At 39.6% G+C, this 26,624-nt stretch overlaps 1 protein-coding gene across 1 annotated transcript; it reads right to left on the bottom strand.

The window, feature by feature from the left end:
* Window positions 1–933: 933 nt before the first annotated feature.
* On the bottom strand, window positions 934–21,367 carry TMC3 (transmembrane channel like 3; the record flags this gene model as incomplete). Its single annotated transcript, XM_080351452.1, has 22 exons — window positions 934–1,774; window positions 2,720–3,017; window positions 4,109–4,151; window positions 4,332–4,410; window positions 5,761–5,886; window positions 6,315–6,425; window positions 7,222–7,350; window positions 7,595–7,662; window positions 8,275–8,403; window positions 9,995–10,219; window positions 10,662–10,740; window positions 10,901–11,010; window positions 11,308–11,455; window positions 11,606–11,649; window positions 12,561–12,708; window positions 14,063–14,205; window positions 14,298–14,396; window positions 15,856–15,962; window positions 16,658–16,739; window positions 18,181–18,256; window positions 19,240–19,383; window positions 21,258–21,367. The coding sequence occupies 22 exons, from the start codon at window positions 21,365–21,367 to the stop codon at window positions 934–936; spliced, it is 3,339 nt and encodes a 1,112-aa protein (XP_080207578.1).
* Between the last annotated feature and the right edge of the window lie 5,257 nt (window positions 21,368–26,624).

Raw genomic sequence — 26,624 nt, 5'->3', positions numbered from 1 at the left:
GCGGCCAACCCCGGCAGCCCGGAGCCGCGGGTGGCGTGGTCTGGCTCCCCCGGACAGCCCCATCTCCGGAAAAGAGCCGCCGGCCAACGGGCGGCTGCGAGGAAACGGGACAGCTCGGTTCTGGCTAAAGCCAACAGTTCTTTTATCCCGGTGTAATCCAAATGAGATGAAAAATAAAACAATCTAAAGAAGGTGTAAAATTGCAGATGTGTGAAAAGCACGATAAAATTAAATCAAAATTAAATTAGGAGTAATGAATCAAGTTGTTTTAAAGGCTATAGAAAGACAGACATCCATAGTGAAGCTGTGCTGTGGAGTCTCACCAGCAAATTAATAGAAGATCCATTATTTCACACGAAAGGCTGGCATGCATTGCTACAGTCAAATAACTCCATTGCCCATACAGTACACCCTGAAGAAATTCACTATTCTCTGTAATTAACTCATTGCTGATTTGTTCCAGCTCTATTATATTCAAACTAGCCATGCTGTTATCAATCACACTGTAAATAGCAACTCTATTTGTAGGAAACTGATTACCTGCTGAATTTATTCAGTGGAAACATCTTCAGCTGTGACCATGTCAAAGAAAGGCTCTATTAACATATTTTTGTACTGGTTTAATTAAAGTGCCCCAAGTACATAGCTTTTGATTTTCCACTATGTGGAGGTTTTGGTTTTTAATAGCATAACAGTAAGTAAAAAAATTGCAATAATTTTCTCTTCTAAATTATTCAGTGTATCTGTTGTGATAGCAAAGCAAGGTACAGTTAACAGTAAGCCACAAGGCTATTCTATGCTTTTCCCACTGCAAGTGGCTGCATACGCTGTTGCTGCAAAGACTATGTTGTAGTTATTCTGATAGACCTCGAACAGCAAGTACAACAAATGCATGTATACTTGTTCAAAACACAAAGACACTGGGGCACCTTCTCAGACATTTGAACATACTAGTTCATTAGGCTCAGACATATTTAGATCAACACTGTTTTTTGGTTTATTTTTGGTGAGTTTTGTCCCAGGTTTTGGATACTTTTCCTTGCTATGAATGACCTGAATATACTGGTCGTTGCTGCTGTTCTGCGGATCGCTGCTGGATTCAATGGAAACGGAATCAGATTCTGTTAGAGATTGCTCCAGCTTTTGCTTTGATTTTGGTTTCACACGTGGCTCGGGATAGTTCAGGTGCACTTTTTTGTAAGCATATGGAGGCCTGTCCAGATCCAGCTCAAAACCATCATCCCAGGATTTGTAATGCACTCTGGCTAGATCTTTGCTCATAAGGATGTGGCCATCAGCACGTTCCCCAATGTAAAATCGTGGTGCTGGGCGAAGATCAGACAGTGAGCGAGGGCGATGGGACCTGTTAATGAATTCTCTCTCAAGTTCCTCTTCATCCTCCTCGTCTTCACTGGGATGAGGGGAATACATCTGGTGTGGAGTTCGAACCACATATCTTCTGACATTGCGTGGATACAACTCAATAATGTCTCCCGATTCGTCTTTTCTGAAGTGCCTTTGGAGTCGGGAGGCAGAACGGAGTGATTTTTTGTGGGACTCATTTTCATTAACAACAAAATATCTGGTAGTGTATGGTCTACGTCCCACAAAAACAGGAGCCCCTGCCCCAAGAGTATCCGGATTTACCTGCCGAATGCCCTTTCTAAAGAGAGGCTCAGAATGAACATCTTCAGTGTGCTTCTTGAAAGTCACTGGTGTGTAGGGCTTTGTTTTACAGAGCTCACTTGCACTCCCATGCACAACACTTGGGTACCTTTAGGAAGAACAAAAAAAAATGAACAAACTATTGAGATACAAACTTATCTATCTAATGTAATTAAAATGTGTCAAAAATTATTGCTCTGGAAGTAAAACACTAGATTTTTAAAATGGGTGGAGCTTACAGAATCTCCATTGTTCCAAATTTTTAGAACCAGTTTGAGAAACATACCCTAGAAATTAGGACATATATTTGCTTTTCCCTGTGAAAATGCAGAAGACAATTGACCTCTCAAGTTATGTTCCCGTGCTGTTTTCTTGTTATTCTGAGAACTGTTCTTTGATCACTTGGAAAAAAACCCAACAGATAGTTTAAAGCATTAGCCTTCAGATGACCAACTCTGGTTGTCCTACAACTAGACCTGCACAGACATTCTGCATAGAGTTCCTTCACTCTTACTGGGTTCGTCTTGTTCATGGAAACCGTATCCTGCACAAACTCTTCCAGTTATATGCCTGAGGGGAAACAGTATTTATCTTTCCTTGAGGTGTGTGCAAACTCTGTCAACTACTCTGAATAGTACTCATGAATGAATCTGCTTTTAAAAATTCACAGAATCCCATAATGTCAGGGATTGGAAGGGACCTGGAAAGCTCATCCAGTGCAGTCCCCCCATGGAGCAGGAACACCCAGATGAGGTTACACAGGAAGGTGTCCAGGCGGGTTGGAATGTCTGCAGAGAAGGAGACTCCACAACCCCCCTGGGCAGCCTGGGCCAGGCTCTGCCACCATCACTGAGAAGAAGTTTCTTCTCAAATTTAAGTGGAACCTTTTGTGTTCCAGTTTGTACCCATTACCCCTTGTCCTATCATTGGTTGTCCTATCATCAGCTGTTTCACTACTCCAGGCAGTTTGAATACACTGCTATTTTGTAAATAAACACAGGTATGTCATGGAGCTGATGGAAGAAATGCCGTTTCAAAACCAAAGTAGTCTTACCTGTTTGTGATATGGTTGTTTCTTGGTTTCTGTACACTTGATACTGAGGGAGCTGGTGTTAAAGAGCTTGAAGTTGCGGGAGTTGTGTTGACAGGTATTGCAACATCAGTTGAAGGCACAGTTTGGGGCACAGACTGGGAAATGGTTTGTATTCTGGTGCCTTTGCTCACAGGAGATTCAAAATTCAAGACACTGCCGTTCTTTCGGGGAGTTGAGGACCGAACAGAAGACTCCTGGCTGATAATATCAGTTTCTTGCTCAGGTCTCTTGTCATTCCCATCCAGATTTTGGATTCTGGCTAGAAAACAGAAATTATTACAAGTACTATCCAGGCCTCTAAATTTAGAAACTGCTTTGTAAATGCAGTGGCTCAAATTCACCCTTCGGTCAGGAGAGGCAGGGCTGACAGAACCCCACTGTGTTCAGAGAAGAGAAGCTGGTGTCACATAGGGAGACATGGTGAAAAAGGGGTGCATCAGTGCTCTAGGGTATATTGCAGACATAATATTGAGGAAAAAAGAAAAAACACTGGACATTACACTGTAGGATTCCAAAACAGTCAACAAGCCAATGACTCTCTTCAAGAGCCTCATTTTAGTTCGCAATGGACACCACTTCCAATATGAAGGTGGCCAAATTCAGCAAATTGGCTCCAGTGACTGTGCTGGTCACAGCCCAAAGTTGAATTTCATTTTGTAACAAAGGAAATCCAACTAGGACCCATACCCCTCTGCCCTTACTAGTTACTCCTGGTCACCATATTGTTATACATCAGGTATTTCACCATTTAAGTGTCCACTGGAGAGCTATAAAGTGGTCACAGTAGCATTAAGACCTGGCCACAAAGCTGCTGTGTCATGGCTTCTCTTTGGCTTCACAAATTTTTACTTGTTCCTTTCACTAGGAGGTACCAGAAGGACGGCATCCTTTTTGGGGTTTCTCATAGCTAAAATCTGAGAAGTGGAAGATGCAGGTTCAAATTCCCTTAGACACAGTAGACAAGTCTAAAATATTTTCATTGCTGAGGAAAACATTCAACCTGCTCAGGTCAAACAGTAGGGGCCATTCCTTTCTTTCTCTTTGGATTCCTAGCCTCTACATTTTACGCAAGGTCTGTCAGGATTTGAATCATCAGAGATGCCTCCCAGGTTCTGCCCTGTTCAGTCCAAATTTCCCAGCAGACTTTGGTTATAAACTACACACTCTGCCTTTCAGTGACACCAAAATTAGGTCAAGCTGAGCTTAAAACCCATCTAATCTAAAAGGAGGACTCTACAGCAAGTACAGTTTTTACAATTTAGTTGAATTTCTCTGTGTGTATGAGAAATCAAAATGGGTTGCATCCAAACACTGTCTCAATAGTGTTATTTCTAAAGGTTACCAACTTACCTACTGCCATCTGAACCACCTTTTTCTTATCTTCAGTTCTTTCCTAAAATACGTTCGAAACAATGAGAAGCAGTGAATAATTATGGATTAGAAAGTAAATCTACTGCTGTAGATCGGTTTTACATTGTGAAACACTGAAAGCAACTTTATAGATTTATTAATAACTAGAGCTTTACTGAAGACCCACTGAATTGCATGTAAAAGTGCTTTGTGCTGTACTTACTGTTTGGATCTTCATCCTCAGTTGATTGTTGGTGAATTTTAATGATCTTGCAATACTTTGTAGGTAATAGATTAGCATGCTAGAAGTGAAAGAGGTGATTATGAGTCACTTCAAACAGTCTGGAGAGTTTTCTCTTTGGGGGTTTTATAGGTCATCAAAATGATGTACAGGTTCAGTTGCTGCTTTGTAGCATTTCCTTTATACCGTGATAATGGATCACAGCCTTCTTTCAAGCAAACATACATGAAAGAAAGAAATGAGACTGAAAACAGATTTAACAGCAGTTCTAATTGTGCCTGTGTATTTTGCAGGTCTTTTCATTATGCATGTAACCCTGAGTGCATTTCTAGCTTTTGTCGTTGTTGTTTTTGTCTTGTTGTTGCTGAAAATACAAAATTTTGATAAATATTTTCTCATCTTTTTTTTTTTACAAGTCCGAAGTTATGGAACAGAGATACCAGAATTACAGCTGAGCTCACACACTCATACCAATGTAATTTTGTTGACTGACTGGAATAACACCTTGTTTACACTGGCACAACTGAGGTCAGATCTGGCCTGACAACATGGATTACACTGGCTTTCAGATGAGGTAAAGTCTTATGTAATAGCTAGACTCTGTACCACAAACATTTACATATATACTTAGCCATTGGGTTGAAGGAGTCAAGAGATCTACTTAAATTTGTAAATACATTCATATTTATATGGCTGGGACCTTAGAGAAAAAAGTTACAAATAAGAAGTATTGCTTTGGTCCTTTTGATTTGTCTAAAAGCCCACTGGTGGGATGAACTGCATTCATCTGAAGTTTACAGGGAAAAAGAATCACACAAAAATACCTGCAAGACAAATGATGCTTCATAGAAACAAAGTGAGTTTCAAACAGGTCAAAGTAAATATTAATTCCCAGCTGTGAACAATTATTTGGACACTACAGTAATAAAAGGCTTTCACCGGACAGTCTGCAGCAAGTTCTATTACATTAAGAGCAGACCTTCATAATTGATTTATCTTGTCAGAAATCAAGATGACTCAGTAGGTTCTTTAAATGACAGACCGAGCCCTGTTCACAGTCAAACTGAACTAATGACTGTGAGGAAATGGAAAATTAATTTCTGAGGAGGTCTTGAGAGGGAAGAAGGATCTTAAAAGTTCCTGGAACCAGCAGCACTGCAAGCCTTGACACCATATAGTGAACTTGCTCTAACACTATCCCAGAACAAGAAATGTCTTTTGAAAATGTGGTGATAGTCTTTTTAACATACTCTCATTCCTGTCTGATCCATATACCATGTATTTTTTTTTTCAGATGTGCTTATTACAATAACACAGTGTTTGTTTCTCAGTGTCAGCATTTGAGTCTCCAGGGATAAGGCCACTATTGCTACAATCAATTTAAACTGCCTGTGAAAACCACAGTACTTACAATAAAAGTAGTAGTGCAGGGAGGACAACCACAGGACTGCTGATGTAAGTAATCACTGTGTTGAACCATGCAGGAAAATCATGTTGAATTGTTTCAGAAACGATATCATATATTTTTTCTTGTCCACTACAAGAGGAGGAAAAAAAGAAAAGAAATGATTAAAAGAAAACAAAACCACCCCCCAAAAGGCGCTACCCATCTCCCTCCCCATCCTCCTTTGTCCCCCCAATTAAGTAAAATTAAGTTGTAAGAGATCCTAGGTACATCAGTTTGTTAAGCACTGTTGCACTGAATAAACAAAGAGTTTCATCCCAAACTTATAAAATAACTGAACCATGTGCATTAAGCAAAATGTTGAGCCTCATTCAGAATGTTGACATATTCGCCTATTTATATCTTACACTGGAAAACACTGGCAGCAGAAAAAACTGTCCTGTCTATCAACTTTTTTTTTTCTTTTTAATTGGTAATTTTAGTATTATTGAACTTGATCAATTTATTCTAAGAGGGTGAAATAAAATCTTTGCAATTTTCATTAGTCCATTATAACTCACCTGAAGGGACCACAGCTTGAAGATGGCTTATATCGGGCAATAGCAAAAATTGTTGGTAACATGCATAAGAACAACATGAACAGCAACATGGCCAAGTAGAAATTATTGGATCTGCAAGAAGGTGTAGACGTGTTTCAGATTACACTAATCAGAGAGAAAAACAGAGGCAACATAAAAAGGTGCAAGTCTGTGTCTACCTAACAAGTTCAAGATCTACATTTCTGAAAGATCAAAATCATTCTTCTATGATTAGAAAGTCTGAACAGAGCCAGTTTGAACAGCCTCTTAATGATCAAAATCCTATTTACGCTGCTTTCCAGATACCACTGCTGCAGGCAGAGAGTGGTTCATAGCACCCTTCTGTAATATCAAACCTGATCTTCCTGCCTGGTTGTGTTCAGGAAGAAAAAGAACAGTGGCAGAAGTTGATTCGTCTTCAAAACATGTTAGAAACAACCGATTCTTAAGAATCAAAGGTGTTCTAAATTATTTCCATTTTGAGTAAACAATTAAGATATTAACTGTGATAGAAGAAATATGGGGACATCTGTTGTGCAACACAACAGGAAAAATCGGATGCTTCATAGCTTTCAAAGAAAGAAACATCAAGAAATAGGACTTGCAACAGTTAAGACATGCAGATTAAAAGCATTTATGTTAGGCCATAGTAATATTCCCTGACATTTTCCAGTTCTTGCGCACCCTTAACTACCTCACTTTACAAACCCTTCTGTTTCTCAGTAACTATGGTTTTTTTTCCACAGACCTTTGCTATCAGTATTACTGTCAAATTTGATCGTCAATTTTAAGAGCTAGAACATCCTGTAATTTTGTTCCTATGCACAAAAGACATTTCCATTGTCTGCATTTGATTTGTTCTTTATCTTTTGTTCTTATTTTGACTAACCGAGATGCTCTGAAAACCTGCTGATGTGGGACATTACATGTTAACACTGCCCAGCTCCTCAGGTACATGAGTCCAATCAACTTGAGAACATTGAATGCTGGCAAGCAAGGTGAAAAAAAAGCTCCCATCCTGGAAAAATAATATCATGTCAGTGCTCAGTGTTGCCAGAAGCAATTTTAATAGCAAAACATATGAAAACCAACCAAACAAATCAGGTAAACAATAGCTCACTATCAACAGACAATCTCATGATAATAAAGTATAAAAGTTTGCATTGCCAATATCCTACTTGAATAGGTTTCACTGGAAATCATCAGATTAACTTAGTAATCCGCCAACAAAGGACAAGAAAAATCACTTATGGACCACATACCAGATCATTCCTTGGTTGTAGACCAAATGCAAGACATTCTCTGCAATTTTGAATTCTCCATATTCTGGCTACAAGAAACACAGCATAGGATGAATAATTTGTCTTATTTATTTATTTTTTTCCATATAATTTATTAGAAGCATTTGAATCAGTTTGCAGACAGCACAGAGTGGGAACACAGTAAAACCTACTCTGCAGCAGGGGATTCAATAAACTAATTTCTCTCTAGTTTACTTCATGTCTTTAGTTAAGGACAAAGAACAGTCCTCAGCCTTTCATGCCAACAGCTCCTTGCTAACCACTATAATTTTCTTAAAGAGCTTTATGCTTTTTGTTTATTGTTTCTTGAACCACGATCTACATTATGGATAAATTACACACCTACAGAGAAGATGAAATATGGGGAGTAATTCCATGCCCTCTGTCTCATCCTTCACTCTGGGACTGCTCCATTATCTCATTTTGGGAAAGACAAAGAGTTTTGCACCACGGCCATGGGAGGAGGCTTGAGAAAAACATCCAGTTGCAGCAATTTAAACTCAGTCTGAGCTGTGCATTTATACATGCGTGCTACCAAGAAATTATTTCTCTGTTGAAAGGCTTTAAGGATGTTCAGTACTAAGGAAAGGAGCCTACCCATCTTTAGGATTTTAGTTTGATAAAATAAAGTCTGTACTTACAAACTTGCTTTCTAGATCCCAGCACCAGCAATCACTTAAATATCGGACACACAGTCCACGAAAAAAATCAATCAGCAGGATGCTTGCGACTGTGAAAATCATGTCGATAATTGAAAGCTTTAGCATCTCCTGAAATACATATTGTTCACACATACTGAGTTGTTCTGGACTGCGTATGGCTCTTTTGCATTTGCACCTGTATTTTGACTCAAGCTTAGTATTCTCATAAAATAGGATTTGAATATATTAATTATTCCCTGTTAAGCTTTTCGTGTTTGACTTTTCCCTTATTGTCTTTGTTCTAGCACAGAGAACAAATATAATCAAGCTTCCATTGTGCCTTCTATTGTTTGCAGCAATAAAACTCTGGTCATGATGGCTTCAAGCTTTCTTTTAAATGACTGTTCTGAAAATATATCTAGATAAACCAAAATGGATTGGTTTTGCTATTGTACCCAATCCTTTATCATATTGACTGTTGTAAACATACTTGCTAAGAGTGAGAAATGCTTATTATTCATGCAAAACCAAAACCCAGTGGCAGTAGGATCGTCACGCCATAAAAGAAACCTTTTTAGTGCTTTGAAATGAATGGAGTTATCCTGTATTTAATTGGGCTTTAAAAATGTACAATTAAATAGAAAAGATTAAATTCTCTAGCCCGCTCTGGAAGAAAAAGCGAACAATCAAAATAACACTGATTCTAAATAACACTGATTCTAAAAATTTGCTGATGCAATAGGAGGGTTACAAACAAGAACAGGAGGCAGGCTAATAAGCCTAGGAGGAGTCCTTTGCTCCAGACGATCAAACAAGGCCTTTAATATTGCTTCCTCTGGAACAAGGAGCTGAGAGCAAGGCAGAAGCCCATAGGCATCATTCTTAATCTAGTGGCCTGGACAGGAGTGCAACACTGACAGAGACCAAAATACATTTGCGTTAAATAGCATCTTTTGAATTTTGTGTTAACGTTTCTCTCTGTATGTGTCGCTGCCACTGCTAGTCACTCAAAGTAAAGGCCACAAATAACGACAGCTTCGCATGTAGGAAGGCAACAAGTGTCATGTTAAGTCCACAGATTTTCTGCAACCTAACTGTGGGAACATGCATACGTGGTGCTGCCACCCAGCTGGCTCCATTCTTATGAACTGACAGGATTTTGAAACCTTTTGTTGCTGTCCTCTTTCTCTCTAAGGAAGTGAAAAACGTTTAATTCTCCAGTGATTTAGTAAAGCAGAATGAACAGGGATTTCGGATATATTGTACAAATGACCAAGAGCACAATCTCATATTTGGCTCAAGTCTTCATCTCCATCTATCCAGGCTGCAAACTGAATCTGCACAGGATGCATGTTACCGCTTATGCATTTTTACAGTCGCGTTTCTTTGTATGAGTTTAATAGGATGTATCCTCTTAAAATAGGATCTGTATCACACATCTGCAGAGATCTGCCTGTGCAGAGTTGAAGACAGAGGCCAAAGCCTGGCAAAAGAACATCTGTGCAACACTGAACACATTGTAGATACTGAACAAAAAACCAAAGCTTGTATCTGTGGCCATATGACCTTGCATAGTCTTTACCTTTTCTACATAATCCTTAGCTAAATCCTGGAATTTATACAAAGAAAAGCTCTAATATTGAACACAGTACAACATGACTTATTTTTTGTCAAATATGGATTAGGAATAAGTTGACGACATAATAAAACAGTTACGTACTTGACCAACATACGTCTCCCAGCACTGATCCTGTGGGTTCTGGGTGACGGAGGAAACGGTTTTGTTAACCAGCGAGCCTTGACCATGACTCTCTTCCAATGTCACCATGCTGTTTCTTTTAATTTGTACATCAGGAATAGTTGTAGATAAATTGTATTCTTTAGAAAAATTTTTAGTTGCCAAGAAATTGGTTGAATTACTTGCATCGCTGTTAACGTCAGAGTCCTGAAATAATATATATCCCAAAAGCTACTTTTTCAACTGTTCATAAATGCAGATGCCTGTCCCTTCTAAAACATACACACATAGAGGCATTTCTTAATGTATTTTCAAGCAGCAATTAGGTGACTGTTAAGTAGCTGTCAATGTACAAATACAAATGAAACCTGTAAGGACAGTACTGATAGCTGAATTTAGGTGGCTGGAAATACTTGGCACAAAGTGATGACTTTTTTGCTTTTAGTCATTAAGCAATGCACAGAAATTACCCTAAAAACCTGCAAATAGTTGTGAACAAACACTACAAGCTAAACTTCACGATTCTGTCAAACTGTAATATGTTTTCATCAATTCCAAACAAGTTTTCATCTGACTTCACATGTATCACAATAAATGAAACTCTATAAAGTCTACTAGCTTTACACATCAGAAAACAAGTTAAACTTACAGTGACACTCATACTGTCCACTTTATCCAGGAGAGCAATGATTAAACTGTAGAGGTTTCCAAGGTATAGGACAAGAACCCTAAAAACAGCAAGAATAAGATATGGGTTATTGGCATTGTCATCCCATGGACTTCTCATTCATTCTCTGTCTTGGCTGGACTAAAACATATGACCAGAACACACCTCTCCTCTTCCTCCCTTTCTCCCCCCATGTTTTCTATGCTGATTAATGCCCATACCTAGCAAGCTGGAAGCGAAGAGTCGTCCTTGGGTGATACATCTCCAGAGCTGCCACAAGTTCAAAAGCAGACGGTGCAATCATTGTAATCAGTGACACAACCACACTTACCTGAAAAACAGAAAGACGCTGCATTTTTGTAGATTTTCATGTAGATCTGTGGAACCTTGAGTGCTGACTGAAATATTGCTGATGTACATGCATTCATGTCTGCTTTTCTTGGAGGAGATGCTTTGAAAAGTTGTTATTGACATTGATAATAACAATAGTTGTGATCTAAAATTATAGGTCTAGAATACCACTCAGGAATCTTTACTCCAGACATTGTAGCTTTAAAGTTATTACTTTATTAATTAAGATAAAAACTGAAAATGTAGGAAATATTAAACCGGCAGAAAGACAGAGTACCTCATTTTTTTCCCAAAGAGTCAGCTCCTTTTTGGTGCGCTCTAACCTTTGGGATCGATCCACAACAAAGTATATGATGTAAATACTACCAGCAAGTGAAAGAAGCACAAGGATGTTTGCAATAATTCTTAAGCTTATAGTCACTGCCCTGGAAAATAAAATAAAAAAAGACTAGGTTGTCTTAGGACACCAGGAGTCTCTTCTAATATTGTTTTTAGAAGTATGAGCAAAGCAGATTAGCATTGCTATCTGCATTGAAACAGTGCTTTGAAAAGTATCTCTGGTCTTATATACATACAAGTTTTTGCTTTTCTTCTTTTCCTGCTCTTCCAATATAGCTTCCTTGAAAGAAACACAGCATTAACATTTTTATAGTGTTCAGCAAAAATAACATGCATATCTTTCACAGAAAATATGAAGTATACTAAGAAAAAAGTTTACAATCTGGAAGTGTGACTGGTTAAATACCTCTTTGTCCTGCATACCTTTTTAGAGTGATAAGTGAGTTTACATAGCAAAGGAAATTTCTGAGAAACAAATACATAGTAATCAAATACTTGTGCACTTTCATTCATGCACGTTCAACAGGCTACAACCAGAGGTTTACACTTTCAGATCATTTTGCAGAATGTGCCTATAGAATCCATGTGTCAGTAATACAATACAGAATTGTCAGGTGTTATCCTCCGTCATTGAAATAACTAAATATTATAGCTTATTAATTTATCCTTGACACAATTTGAAGAAATTAATACACCAAATTTGGGAAATAAAATACTTTTGATGAAAACAACATCTGTTCTTAAATTCTAAATGGAAAACATCTGTATTTAAAGCAATTTTCTAATACTGAGAGACCTGTAAGATGTCGCTGGACCATTTGTTATGAAGAGACGAAATAAATGAGCATTTTCACATGGTTAACATGAATTTGATTCTGTTACTTAATGAAATTGCATCAGAAGGAAATTTGTTTCTAGTTGTCTAATTTCTTGTCCCACATACAGTGTCATTAAATAAAACTCTTGAAGAACACAATGGCCTCGCTGGGACAGAATGACAGTGCCAGCAAGTATGATGTCACTGCAATCCCAGCCCTCCCCTAGGCAAACAAATCTGTAAATGAATACTAGAAAACAACAGGAAATGCAAAGGAATGAGAAGAAAGATATATATATATCTATAATATATATATATAATTTACAGATGAACAAACAAATCAACTCTAAATAATTAGAAGGTCAGTTTCTCACCCTAACGCTATTAACTATGGCAGCAGCTTTGCTCTCTGCAGCCTCGGGGTTTCCTATTAAATAGTCCCAAGCGCAGAACAGTCTCCAACAGAAAGTGTAATTTTCATCAGAGGCACTTGCTAAACTCATTCTTGAGTTCTTTGCCATTCTGTAAAAAAAATCCAAACAAATATCCAATGGTAGTTAATGTGTGAAGATAATATGAAGGAAATCACCGGTCTGGTTCATAGTTTTCAGCTGTCTACATCTTTAGAATTACCAAATGTTTGCAGCAATTATGGTCATTGTTGGCAACTTTATGAAGGAAAAATAAAACTGGGTGAGGTTCAGAGCATGAACTTCACTTTTGCTCTGTTGCAGAAGTGACTCACTGCAGAAGGGCATTTTGATATTTACTCTATTTATAGCTGAAAAACAAAGCAAATAAATCTCACTAGAACTGTGGACTTAAACATTTTACAGTCTCTGGGTAGGATCGAGCTGGAGGATACTATCACTAAGATCACTATTACTGTGATTACAAGCTAGTTCGGCGAAACTTGTTATTGTGCACAAGATCTGTTTGTTTTCTGTATTGCTTTCACCCTCAGAATGAACGTCATTGTCAAATAGAAACTCAGTGCCATTTTACAGACCTTGGGAAACAGAAAAAACCCCTACTTGCTAATCTCTGATGTGCAAGATGGCAGAATATGACAAAGTGTAAGAAATGAAATTAATAGCTTACGAAAGAAAGGCCATCCAAAAGGACAATGTTAAAAGGGGAACTGTAAGAAGATAAGCTAAGAGTCAGTGAGCTAAGTCAGAGGAAGAGCTAATCATCTTCAGAAACTGCAAATGAATAGATTGGTGTCAAACATATCAGTGACCCTTTCACAAACCAGGAGGTAGAATGAAAATAAAAAGCGGAGGTTCAGCTACAAATCAGAGAGTTATTATGGGAAGTGCTAAAAATAGAGTGACCTTGCCCCTCTCCAAGAATTGCACAATCCTGGATTTATGGCCAACTCTAGTAGTCTTGCTCTCTCTGCTGAGTAACTCCTACTCCTGACCCTTGAATGAGATGCCATGTGCTGGCTAAAAAACCACAAACATTACATCTAGGATGGAATTTTTATATTTGTCTTTCAATAGATTAGAATAATAACATTGAAAGCATTATACTTAAAATATAAATTTTTGTTGTAGCAATACTTATGCCGGAAGAGAGGAAAACAGAAAGGACTTCCATGGGTGTTGCACCTTACACTATACAAACACAAAGATCATTGTCTGTTCTGCCCTACTTTTATAGACTGTGAAACTGAGGAGAGAACAAAGTCAAATGATAGCAAGATGAAAAGGCAAGCTATAATTAAACTCAGTCTGCCTCCCTGGTATTAGCAGGCTTGAAGAGATTAACAGAGAACTATGCAGGATTAATAGAGGAAATTAGATAAATATACCATTACTGATTGCCTGAACACTCAAGCTCATAAACAACAATAAACAGAGAGCCTTACTTTTTTAAGAGAATGATAAAGCTGTAAGCAAACACTGCCATTCCAACAAGGAAGTAAGCAAGAGGCAGCCGATATCCAGCTTTCCCAATCTTTCTGTCACGACCGTAGTAGCCATAAAACAAAACGGAGTACTGGAGGTAGCCCTGCAGAGACCAGAGCCCGTAAGTAAGAGCAGTAACTAATGGTTACAAGAGAACAGCGATAGCAAAACAATAAAGAGCGGTTTTAGCCTTGCCCCAAGTGACCAGATGGTGTCCAGGTCTTGAGCAGATTCAATATGCTCCTTGGGAATGGTCTTGCTGACGGTGCTGCCGAACGGGGCTCCGGCCAGGAGCTGGGAAAGAAGAGAGAAGGTCTGAGGAGCTGCCCGACCCCATCTGCCCTGGGGCTGCTGGGCAGAACCACCGAGAGCTGCCACACAGAGGATGCTCTCTGGAGATCTTTAGACTCTTACATCTGGGCAGGAACAACCCAGGTTCCAGTATAGGTTGGGGAACGACCTATTAGAGAGCAGCGTAGGGGAAAGGGACCGGGGGTCCTGGTGGACAGCAGGATGACCATGAGCCAGCACTGGGCCCTTGTGGCCAGGAAGGCCAATGGTGCCTGGGGAGGATTAGAAGGGGGTGGTCAGTAGGTCAGAGAGGTTCTCCTGCCCCTCTGCTCTGCCCTGGAGAGACCACACCTGGAATATTGTGTCCAGTTCTGGCCCCTCAGTTCCAGCAGGACAGGGAACTGCTGGAGAGAGTCCAGCGCAGGGCAACAAAGATGCTGAAGGGAGTGGAGCATCTCCCTTATGAGGAAAGGCTGAGGGAGCTGGGGCTCTTTAGTTTGGAGAAGAGGAGTCTGAGGGGTGACCTCATTAATGTTTACAAATATATAAAGGGTGAGTGTCAGGAGGATGGAGCCAGGCTCTTCTCAGTGACAACCAGAGATAGGACAAGGGGCAATGGGTACAAACTGGAACACAAAGGTTCCACTTAAATTTGAGAAGAAACTTCTTCTCAGTGAGGGTGGCAGAGCCTGGCCCAGGCTGCCCAGGGAGGTTGTGGAGTCTCCTTCTCTGCAGACATTCCAACCCGCCTGGACACCTTCCTGTGTAACCTCATCTGGGTGTTCCTGCTCCATGGGGGGATTGCACTGGATGAGCTTTCCAGGTCCCTTCCAGTCCCTGACGTTCTGTGATTCTCTGAACACCTTTTTAATTTCAGTTTATTTTTTCATTTGTTTTGGGGATATTTACTTTTTTAGTTTAGCCAATGAGAAGAAAAATCAGATATTCCCACATTTTTTGATAACATTACTGAAGCACAGGTTAGGAGAAGCAAAATGTTATTTATGAATAATTTAACAAAGTTAACAAATAGACTTACTTGCCTGCAAGAAACAAATAAAGCTGTGGCTGTTCAGAACTTCTAGAAAATTATTTCTAATGGACAATGATTCAGAGCCCAGAGAGGGATTTTCTGCCTGTAAATGACACTTAGAGGACTAGAGCATACTCAACACCAACTACAGCTTTTAGGATTTGGTTCTCCATTTTAGTAATTGGATACAAACATATTCTGTAAAAGCATCAGTACTATGTGGACAAAATATAATCTCTAACACTAATAGCAAAAATCTCTTATCCTCTGGCAGAAAAAAACTCTTAATAGTGGAATTTATTTTAAATAATTCATTTTAAATTGTACATTTGAAATTGATGTATGCCTTTAAGTGTGGCATCTGTTTAATTCAGAGAGGAAAGTGCAACAGTAAACATTTTTCTGTCACTATTAACAACATATTCTTACCTCTGGTAAGACTACAAATGCTCCTGTCATTATGGTAAGTACGATATTGATTCCAAATAGCCATCTCAAGAAGATGAAGTAAGAGGCAACTCCAGACCCAAAATGACCTTAAACCACAGAAAACAGTTATCTGAGCTACGCAGTCTATTAAAGCTCACGTCATTTATTCATGAAGTATTATTTGAACAATAAAACAGAAGAAAACCACTTCTTATTCATGCAGGGCATACAGCAAACTCGACAAAATATTAACATGTCGTTGAGGAAAACGTAATTCCAACACAGACTCTGTTGGGGAAGTCTGATGATTACCAGCAGCATTTACACATGAGGCTGCTGTGCTGGGCAACATGATGCATCTGCTTTTCTTTACCACCAAAGCACAGATGTACAACCTCGCTGCGGATGTCATGTTAAGGGCAGCTTTAATTCCATTCAAAGACTCAAAGGCTGGTGACGCAGGTTACAACCACGTTTAACAACCCTGGGGGGATGTCAGCCCAAGGGTGTTGCCCCATGGGCTGTAATAAACTGTAATGAAATCTTGCTGCATTTTCAGAACCACGATGGCACAAATTTGACTTTTGAAAAGTTACCTGCCACTAGGACCAGAGATGAGAACCGTGTCTAAGGCACCAGGAAAAGAAGAAAAAGCAAAACTTTAAACAAAAACATCACTGGTGAAAGTTTACATCTAACTCTTTTTCCCAAATATTATCTATTGAATTCAGTAAATTCAAAAATAAACCCTAAGACCCAGCATGTGCTTTACTGCTCAATACCATTAAATCTTTATACTCACTCTCGATTTTCTTAATTCTCATTTCCCAAGGAATAAAGATTACCACAAAGTTATATGCAAGTCGAATAAACTTCCTCCAAAGCTGAAGAAAAAAAAAAGCAGAAAAATGAGAAATATGACACTTCTGTATGTTAGAAACAAACAAACAAACAAACAACAAAAAAGGAAAAATAGAAATGCAGAGTATTTTTCTCATCTCTTTCATCTTGTATCACAAGAAATACTACAAGCATTAATTACTAAGACCTTAGAGCGTGTCTGTGGGTAAAGCAAACCACGGTAGGTTTTAGAAACACACAAAATGGGGAGGCAGGGGTGGGACACAGGAGTCCTTGACTCTGTTTACCATTCAATTGCCAACAAAGATGAAACAGAAGCATCTTTTATATACCTCTGAGTGTACAGTCTAGAGCCACCAATCTACACCTTTTACACATAAAGACTGTAAGGAACCAGCAGAAGAAGCCAATGGGCACCATTCGCTGTCACCTTCTCCATGGCTGGGGGCCGGGCAGCAGAAATCATCCAAGTTGGGCATTGCCAGGACACCTGGCTTCTGTGTAATTTATGAGGGAATCCTGCTACACTACACACAATGAATCTGATTTCTAGGACAAGCAAATGAACAGACAACTAACCTGAAATTTAAGAGAAATATGATACCTCAGGGGACATTTTTGGAGTGGAAAAGTAAGCTTTTGTATTCAACAGCAGCAAATTTAACTATTATATTCTCAGTTCTGTGTATGACATCTGACACCTGCAGAAACCTGTGGTTATATTTTGTACAGTCTTTATTCAACCTCCATTTCTTGCATGGTCAGAGGAAAGCATCTTCCTGCACACAGCGTGGTGTGCAGGGGGGGATAACAAAAAAAATCTACATGTGCAAAACTGAATGCAGTTTCTGATTTGTTGACTTAGATAACTTTACAGTATCAACAGAACAATAATACCTATGCAATTTCCTATATGTTATTAATTTCCAGAAATGAGGGCCAAGGTCTATTTTCAGTGGTGTAAATAGATTTACTAAGATTAGATTAAAATTCTTTGAGTATTATGCAAGCTAAAACCTTTTTTTAATAATGTCTTTACTATATGCTATTGTAGGATTATCTTCCAAACTAAAAGCTAGACACATTTTTCATACAGAACTATTGAACTGTGGCCCCAGAGTTTGGTGAAATAGCCCTTCAGAGAATACTGGCATCGTGCTGTTGGTATCCCATTCCCATCACCTCCTCTAGCAGGCACCAATATTTGTAGATTATTTGAGAAGGAAGCTTATACTGCGTTGGTAGAGGAGCATCCATCCCTCAACACATCAAATTAGTCTGCAAAAATGCAATTACTAAATTCACAATAGAAAAAAAAAATACTTTAACTGCATTTTCTTCCCTCTACAGAGTTCTTGAGTTGGAGAGCAAGACTGCACAGCAAACATATGCTTTCTGGGAATGAAAACTGCAGATGACTGTTGGTATAGAAAAGAGCTGTAGTTTAAGAAAATATAGCTGTACCTCTGCACCAGCGGCTTGATAACCTCTTGTTCTCGTGAGCCTCCCTTCATACTTCAGCACAATCTCCTTTGCCTGTCTGCACAAGAACATAGAAGTTCATTCTACACTGATCGTGTTACTCAGAGCCCCTCATTCTGCACAAGCAGCAACTGGCAAAGTTGTGAAAAGCTTTGAAATACAATCATGGACCATCTCACCATAAAATCCTTTCCCAGGCAAAGCTTTTTTCTTTTCCTATTGAAGTTTTTACTGACACCCTAAAACCACTGAGCATTTTGTCTGAGAAGACTCTGCATTTGAAAGTCTGACTGCAGGGAGAGTTGTATTCCTCTATTTGTTTGTTTTTTCTCTCTCTCTGTCCCTTTGGTTCAAAGTCTTGAAATGCTTCAACCCAAATGCATAATATAAAAATATTGTCATTACAGCCTAGTCAATCTCAAGTGGATGCTAACACTTCTTCTGCAAATCTATTGTAATGATCTTGTAAGATGCAGAGAGGTGCATAGTCATCTGGTCATACACAGTCTTTGACCTCAGCAGAAGGTGGATGGGGACCACCAAAATCTCATCAGCAGAAGCAGGAAGGCAGCAACTCACAGCATCTGCCTACAAGCTTACACAAAGGATCCGCTGCTGGTAAGGATTCCTCGTGATTCAAATGCCATCCTAGCATCATTCAAGGCTTTAAGAGAAAGACGCCATACAAAAAGAAAAATAAAGTAAGCCCCAAACAGATCATGCTGTGAAAGACCTGACACAAATTAGGCAGGTGGCCCAAAGAGCACACACTCATTGTAAATTTGGATTAATATAATAATTGCAGTCTTAAGCTGTGAAACGTGTTATTACTACACTGGATGTATCTTTTAAACCTACAAGTTTCCAGTATTTACTGCCATTTGTAATATATTACCTGGAGATTGTGGCCAGCTTCTGTCCTCTTACCATGTAATCAACACGTGCAATTAGCTTGCAAAGGACAGATAGTTTTTCCTTTTTGGGACAGAGTGAAATAATTTATCTAAAAAACATATTACTAAGCATTATCAACAGCCTTACCTGAGTGCCCTCAGCTTCTGCCTCATCGGCCACGGCCGACAGCGGATGTTGGATATAATCTCCTTCTGGTACTGGATGTTCTGAAAGATCTGCTCTGGGTCATGGCTCTCAGCCTTTTCTCCACCAATATCATCATCTGAGTTGCTGGCAGCCCAGCACACACCCCACGAGAAGAAAAATAAGACAAATTATTCCCATTCAGATCCCCAGCAAACTGTTGATATGCACAGGGTCCTGCCTATTAGAGCAATATAACAGCAGTGAGCTCTGGAACACACATGACCTTATTGTTTAAAAGTTGACAAATAATTCAGATGATTTCCCCATCTCCAGAATCTGCCTCTTTTTCTCTCCACTGCTTGCTGCTCAGTCATAAACCATCCCAGCTCCCCAACACGAATCTCAGTCTTTCTTCTCTGAGCATTTGCAGCCATACAGCTTGTACATCATGCTAGCAAGACACTCTGTATATTCTTCTGGAGCAAAGTGCTGTCTAAATATTCCCAGCAAGTGCACTTAACATTCATTTATTCACCACATATTTTTGGCCTTTTATTTTGATTGTAGTAACGATAAAATATTTTCTTATAAGAATGGGGGGGACCAGATGCTTAGATCGTGTCGCTCTTTGTTGTTCCTTTCTGAGAGGGACAGGAGCGTGGGACCCGCACACCAAGAATTACTTGTCCTTGAAAAAGATTAATATGCTTTGATGCAAATTTCTGTGGATGATTATTCAATCATCTTTTCTGATGCTGTCAGCACATTTGTTAAGCTACAGCTCTTACAATTCCCTGTTTGAAACAGGGTACTGTATAAGAAACAGCAGCAATATTCACGCTTGTAGAGGCTTAATGTTATAGGAAAATAGGGAATTAGGATTTTGGCCTGTATCAGTGTTATAAGCTGTGCTGCTAAGGCTGCAAGTCTCAGCTTGTCCTCTGTATAGCCCTTGCCCAGAACCACGAGCCTGGTTACCTTATGCTTACTTTGTACCCTTAGACATTGATAAATGCTATTCTTAGGTTTGCTGATTTCTGTACTAGACTGATGAACTATGGATAACAAATGAGACAGGTAGAACTTCAAAGCTAGCCCTGCAACCCAAGGACTTTTCGTTCGGTACTTGCCAAGTGGAACATGAAGAAAGAAGTGAAACCTGCAGACCACTGAGACGGAATGAACCTGAAGACATTGACAGTGATAGACAGTGATAAATTTTGCTTAGTTGCTTAATACCTGTTAGAATCCTATATAATGACTAGCTGTATTGCTGGATGATTGTCACTCTCTGAGGAGGTGATCCAACCCTGCTGTTCCCACAAATCTTCTACAATAAATACTGCTCAGAGTAACCCACGAGAGTTCGAGTCTCTCTCCAGCGCCTTCCTAATAACCTTTTTCACTTAGGTCTAAAACCTGTGGTGACTGCTGCTCCCCGGAATTAAATGAAGGGATCTGATGTACTGCAGCAACCACCAGCTAGGAAGTTTTCTAATTATATTGCTGTGTACTTGTTGGGAAAGTTCCCTGCAACTTTGCTGAAAGAGCAACACCTTTTAATCATTTAGAAATAAATCATAACCTAATCCATGCCTTGTGATAACATTGAAAGGACATACTGATCCGTCAGTCCACAGTCCTGTTCCCTCAGTCACAGAGGACATCTAAGCGAAATGTGTAATTACACAGGAAAAATATAGAGAGATTTCTTACTCTGCCATACCCTTGACCTCATGGGAGTTACAGTGTTTAAGTTCAACATTTATGTTGCAGTGTGAAACATGACTTTTGTGAAAATAAAAACAACAACAAACCCCCCCCCAACAAACAAAAAACCCCAAACAAAACACACATAAAAAAGAGTTTTGAAATAGATCTAAATATAGAGAGAAGAGTGATGTTTCTCACACTCCATGTTTACCGTGCTCTGTCTAAATCAAAGCTCAAAGACAAGACCCCCACTTCTGTGCTGGGTAAGGCAGATTTGCACTTCAGGAGAGAGAAGGGTCTCTTACCTGTGGGGTGGCTCCTGGTAGGTGTAGATGCCGGCGTGCCGCTTCACCGTGCGATACTTTTTGCAGGACTTGGCAGTTTTTGGGGCAGGAGAGCCCGTCGCTGCTGCCATGCTGGCAGCTGTGCCCGCAGCAGGTGGAACTCTGCTGTGCTAGAAGGAAGCCTTTAGCTCGCCGGTCAGATGTCTCGCAAGCAGCCAAATGTTATTAAGTTGAGAGCAGCGAGTGACAGCGAGTCCTGCAGAGCAGAGGTTTGCTGCCCGCATCGCCGCCTGCATCGCTGCCTGCTGCTCCCGCAGACAGGACCTGCTGCCTGGCACTGCCTTAAAGCGGCAGCGCACAGCAGCCCCTGCCAGGCAACTTTGGGGTGAGATGCCCAGAAGTGAGGTAGGGAGCAGAGTCCAAGGGTTGGCCAGCTGTGGGTTATAATTCAGATCCAAATTTGCCTTGCCGTGGATGAGGTGTTTTCCCTCAAAGCACCATCACACCGTACCACGTTGGACTGCTCTGGGTGGTGTTTCCAATGAATGCACTGGACATGCTGTTGATATCTTTGCTTTATGTGCTTGAGAAGAACGTTCTTGCTTCGGTAAAGCAAGACAGCTTGCATTTTGGCCTTTATTAACAGAAAAATGCAATGTCCTTCTCTTGCAGGACTTCCAGATCCTTTCCCAGAGAACAGCCCTGACACAACCTGCGGCTGCTGCTTTCCTGGGCCCCGGCCCCAACCTCTCCACAACCTCCCCTTGTTGTACCTAAATTTACGGCTTTTCTTTTAGAAGTATCAAAATACCTGCTATTCAGACAGATTGCCAAGCAATTAACTTTTTCTCAATAGCTGTATCTTAATTATGCTCAATTCCGTTAATTACTGTATCATCTTTTACACTTAAAATAAGCATTGCCTGGATTATTGATCATAGTAATGGCAATTCCTAGAGCTAAAACACTAGAAAACATTACCATCGGATGCACATTTTCCATTTCTTCAGCTCTACTACTTAATTTTATTACAAAATTAATTTAATAGGCACTAAAACTGTATTTAACAGAGAATCACTTTAAAAGACAACAAATGGATGGTGCTGTGAGCTCAAGAACCCTGTCTTGAATAACTGCTCTGCCTCTCTGCATGTTCTGGGGCAAATTCTTGCATTTTCAGGCCTCATTTCCAATCCTGTTGCGGGTATTCTGGGTTGTGTTGTTAAAACAGATCAAGAAAACTTGATATGATTAGATTCTCTGGCCATAATCTGACTCTCAAACATGGGAGAGAAAGGAAAAGTTTACAGAGTGTCTTTACTTGTTCCTAACTTGGTATTTTCTCTCCTTAATAGCTCTGTGCACAGTGCAGCAAGGGTTTCAGTTACATAAATCAATGGTCTGCTGTAATTAACTTTTATTTGCAGCCCCTGACAAGAAAGAACATTAAGTTCTCTCTGCTAGATATCCTGTAGAGAATAGCACAGGCTGCTTTTTCCCTCTGCCTTCAGTTAGTGTAAAATATTGCCACTTGCTGAGAAATGTTACTTTTCCATAATCATGGTTCTTCCCCTTGTAGTATACTTATTAAATTAACTACAGGACTAAGCAGTAACAAGCCTCATTATTTATAGTCCGAGAGTTGATACATAGCTTTACAGTTTTGAAAGAGTAAGTCCATTTCATGTAATTCACTCCACACTTTTTAGATGACAAGGAAGGACCATATAAAAATGACTCTGCATTTCCAAAATGTAGCCAATAGTAAATCCCAGAGCCCCAGGTGTGTCTGGTTTGAGGCTTCCCCAGAAATGTGGGAGTTCCATTAACACAAGGCAGAAGAGCATCCAAACGATAAAGAATACCCATAATGCCCCTATTCAGCGTTCAGTAAAACCAGGCAGCTGTATTCTGCACCACCTCTTTCACCCCTTCTTTTGTCACATGTACATGAGTTGTAAACATAATAAAAGCCATTTGTGGAAACACCAATTAGCCATGTTCTACTTACTACATGGGTTCTTCCAGGAACTGAACTTGCTAGTCCCAGCTCCATTCTGAGCATCTCTTGTACACACCTCCTTTAGCCACAACAGAGACTAAAGGGTTTGGGCTCCAATTTCCAGCTTCCCAAGAAGGGTGGACCATAATAAATTTTACTTTTTTCTGTGATGCATTTTGTTATTGTTCATAGTAAAATCTGTAAAATAGAGGCTGTTAGAGATTTGACATATTAAACTGTCTGTACCATACTTAAATCCACCAGCGCTGGAAAGGTTTACCTGTTCGTCTTCTAGATCACAGGATGGAAGAAGCAACCTACCATCCTCTCAGGGTGTCAGACCATTCATCAAGTAAAAGCAAACAGCTGAAAGGAATGGGTATCAGCCCAGAAACATGTCTCCACCAAAAAGGCTTCTCACCTCTTTCCAGCTGGAAAAAGAAACAACAGAGGAACTACCTCGAATGCCAGAAACACCCCTTAGAACTTTGATGCACAGAGTGTACTGCAAATATGCCCACATCATCATTTTTTTTGACTTGCTACAAGATATGCTTTGCATTTTACAACTGAAAAACAACAGTGTCAGTTCAAATATATTTCCTGGATTGTAATTGTTCCTTGGCACCTCAGCTGTCAGCAAAGCATTGGGGGCCAGATTCTGCTGCCTTAACTCAGGAGAATAAGTGCTTCTCTAGTCAGGTCCATCTACTAAAGTCCATTAGCAGCCTGCTTATTCCAGCTACATGCAGAAATGTTGAACTCATGCTGCAGACAGACACTTAAGGAAAACTCCTGTGTACCCATAAGGTAGGTTTTGACACAGTAATGTCCTGAATCCCTTAGAGAATATAAGCTAGATCTCTTAAAAATACAGGAGAGAAACTCAGCTATTTCTGCCTCTGTATTACTATTCCTACTTCTCCCTGGGATTTTGGATACCTTAGTTTTCTTTTGAAGGAACCACACTGGAGAGATTAAGACTTATCATCATTGGTAGCACACATAAATTACGATATTTCACAGATAAAGCAGTATCCTTTAATATGATGGTAGTACAGCACTACCAAACCCATTAAAATGCTAACATTTATGATTTACATAGATTTAATTAGGGAGTATATCTTAACATGTCAACAAGAAAGATTTATTTTGTTTCTGCTTGTTAGAAGGAAGCCTGAAGTCTAAAAAAAAAAGCAACAATTTGAGCCTGACATTTATATAGCTCTAATACTGACAGTGCTGGAACCACATACATAATCTGAAGTTACTACTGAACACTAAAAGCACAACGAGCAGCAAGAGACTCATGGATTCAGAGCCCACCTGACGGAAGGATGCACAGTGCTTTTCAAGAGAAAACAAAAGCAGTCTTCAAGAGCTCATCCTTGAAGTTGGTGCCATCCTCTGTTGCCCATGACCCCTGCAATGGCCTCTTTAAAGAACTGAAGCGTTCACTTGAATCACAAAGAAGGTTTTGGTTTTGTCTTTCAGCTCAGCAGTTTAGCAGCCAGAACACCCAGCTGCCTATTTCAATATGCTCTATTGAATCCAGAAACCTACTGGGGTTTGTTTTACTCTGAATGAATACTACAAGGATTATAGATTTGATTTCAATTGCCATTAACTGAATGTAAACCAGGACATTAACCTTTTATTGCAAAACTTAGTGGCAGCTCTCGGTGTGTAACAGGAAGCCTCAAATTTAATCCATAGGATCATTTTGCATTTTCAGACATTTATCCAGGAAAAATCTGGGTTGGTGAACTCTGCTTGGTGAAAATTCAAGCAAACAGCAGGCTATATTCTCCATGCTTGTCCATTCCCATAGACTTTCAGTTTAAATTGCAGCAAGCGAATATTATTCCTCCAGATCCTTCAGTACATAAAACAGGTGAGAAATAAGGTATTTGGAAGCACTGAAAAAAGGAGACTTGTGCATCTTTAAGTGAACTAATTATCAGTAGTGCTAAAAACATTCAACCCCATAGAAACCAGTGATAAGTAACGATGATGTACAGCATCCAAGTTCATGCGAAAACACTGAAGCTCCTTAGTTTGAGGACATTTATTTTTAGAACTGAAAGAACTAAGATCAAAAGACAATCCAGTTGGACTTGAAAGACATTCCATTCTCAAATTACAATCTCAGTTCACCTGTTTAGTCCCCAGAGATATCATAGATGTGCAGCTGGATGTAAGAGCAGTTATGGGATTTCCAGGGTAACAATGCCAAAGCCGTTGTCTTCACTTACTGAGAGTAAAATTGATCTACTGAACTCTGTTAAATCATTGTCTCCCCATAAGCCTGTTTGGACAGTTTAATTTCATACACTACGTTTTGCTCTTCAATTTCAGCACGTTCATAATTCTTGCTGACATTTATCAGACTTGCATCAACGGGAATACTCCCATCATGGTTCAATATTCTTTGTGAATTCACATTCCACATGAAAAATATTCCGTTAAAAAGCTCCTCCTGTGCAGTTAACTGATCTTACATCATCCTGACTATTTTTATTCATAGATGAGTATCATGACTATTAAAATATACATTTCTGTGACAGTACAATTCACAACAGAGTATATCAAATTCAGAAGATTGTTGAGAGCATTTTAGAGCCTGGTGCTAAGACAGTGGCTAAGGACACATAGAAGGGGAGCAGAGAGGGGATGGGGACAAACAGAAGCAGCCACATGCCAAGCCAGGTATCCACAATGAGGCAGAGGAGGCCCCAATAGCTCTTACAACACCGATGCAGCCGGTTTGCAGCACTGCCCTGGTTTGCATGACACACTGTCCCTGGGACTTGCAGCTCTTTACTTTCAGGTGACAAGAAAGTAATTAGACAACATACAAAAACTTATTTTTCAGGTGTCATAGGCTGTAGTTACTTCTCCTACAAGAGAATCTGTATTTTGTGCTGTTTTTTTCTATCAGTAGTATGACGTGCATCCCACAGGCATATTCATTTCACCAGAGACCTTTTTGAAAGCACTGTAACCAAATTATTTTCCAGACTTACGTGAGTCATTACAAGCCAGACCTAGGACTCAGTGAAAATGAAGAAGATAATTTTAGAACATTTAACAAATAAATAATAAAAAGAAATTTCGTATTTTAGAAGAAAAGTTCAAGGAACTTACAATCACAGAAAGTAAATGAATATAGTCTCTCTGTTCTCTGGGGAAAGTTGCTCCCTTTAGTTTTCCTACAGGGAATTTGGAGCAAACTTTCTCAGTAGACCAAGGAGGCAAAGTGAATGAAACGTCACTTTTGGTGGCCAACATGCTGACTGGCACTTATCGTGTGGCCCATTTCTGCTTCTTAGCACATGAAATATATGGTAAGAATGCAATGAAAGACATCTGGGTATATACAGATT

The sequence above is a fragment of the Nesoenas mayeri genome, assembly GCF_963082525.1.
Source record: "Nesoenas mayeri genome assembly, chromosome: 11".
NCBI lineage: Eukaryota > Metazoa > Chordata > Aves > Columbiformes > Columbidae > Nesoenas > Nesoenas mayeri.
This window is presented reverse-complemented; position numbering and strand designations above follow the sequence as displayed.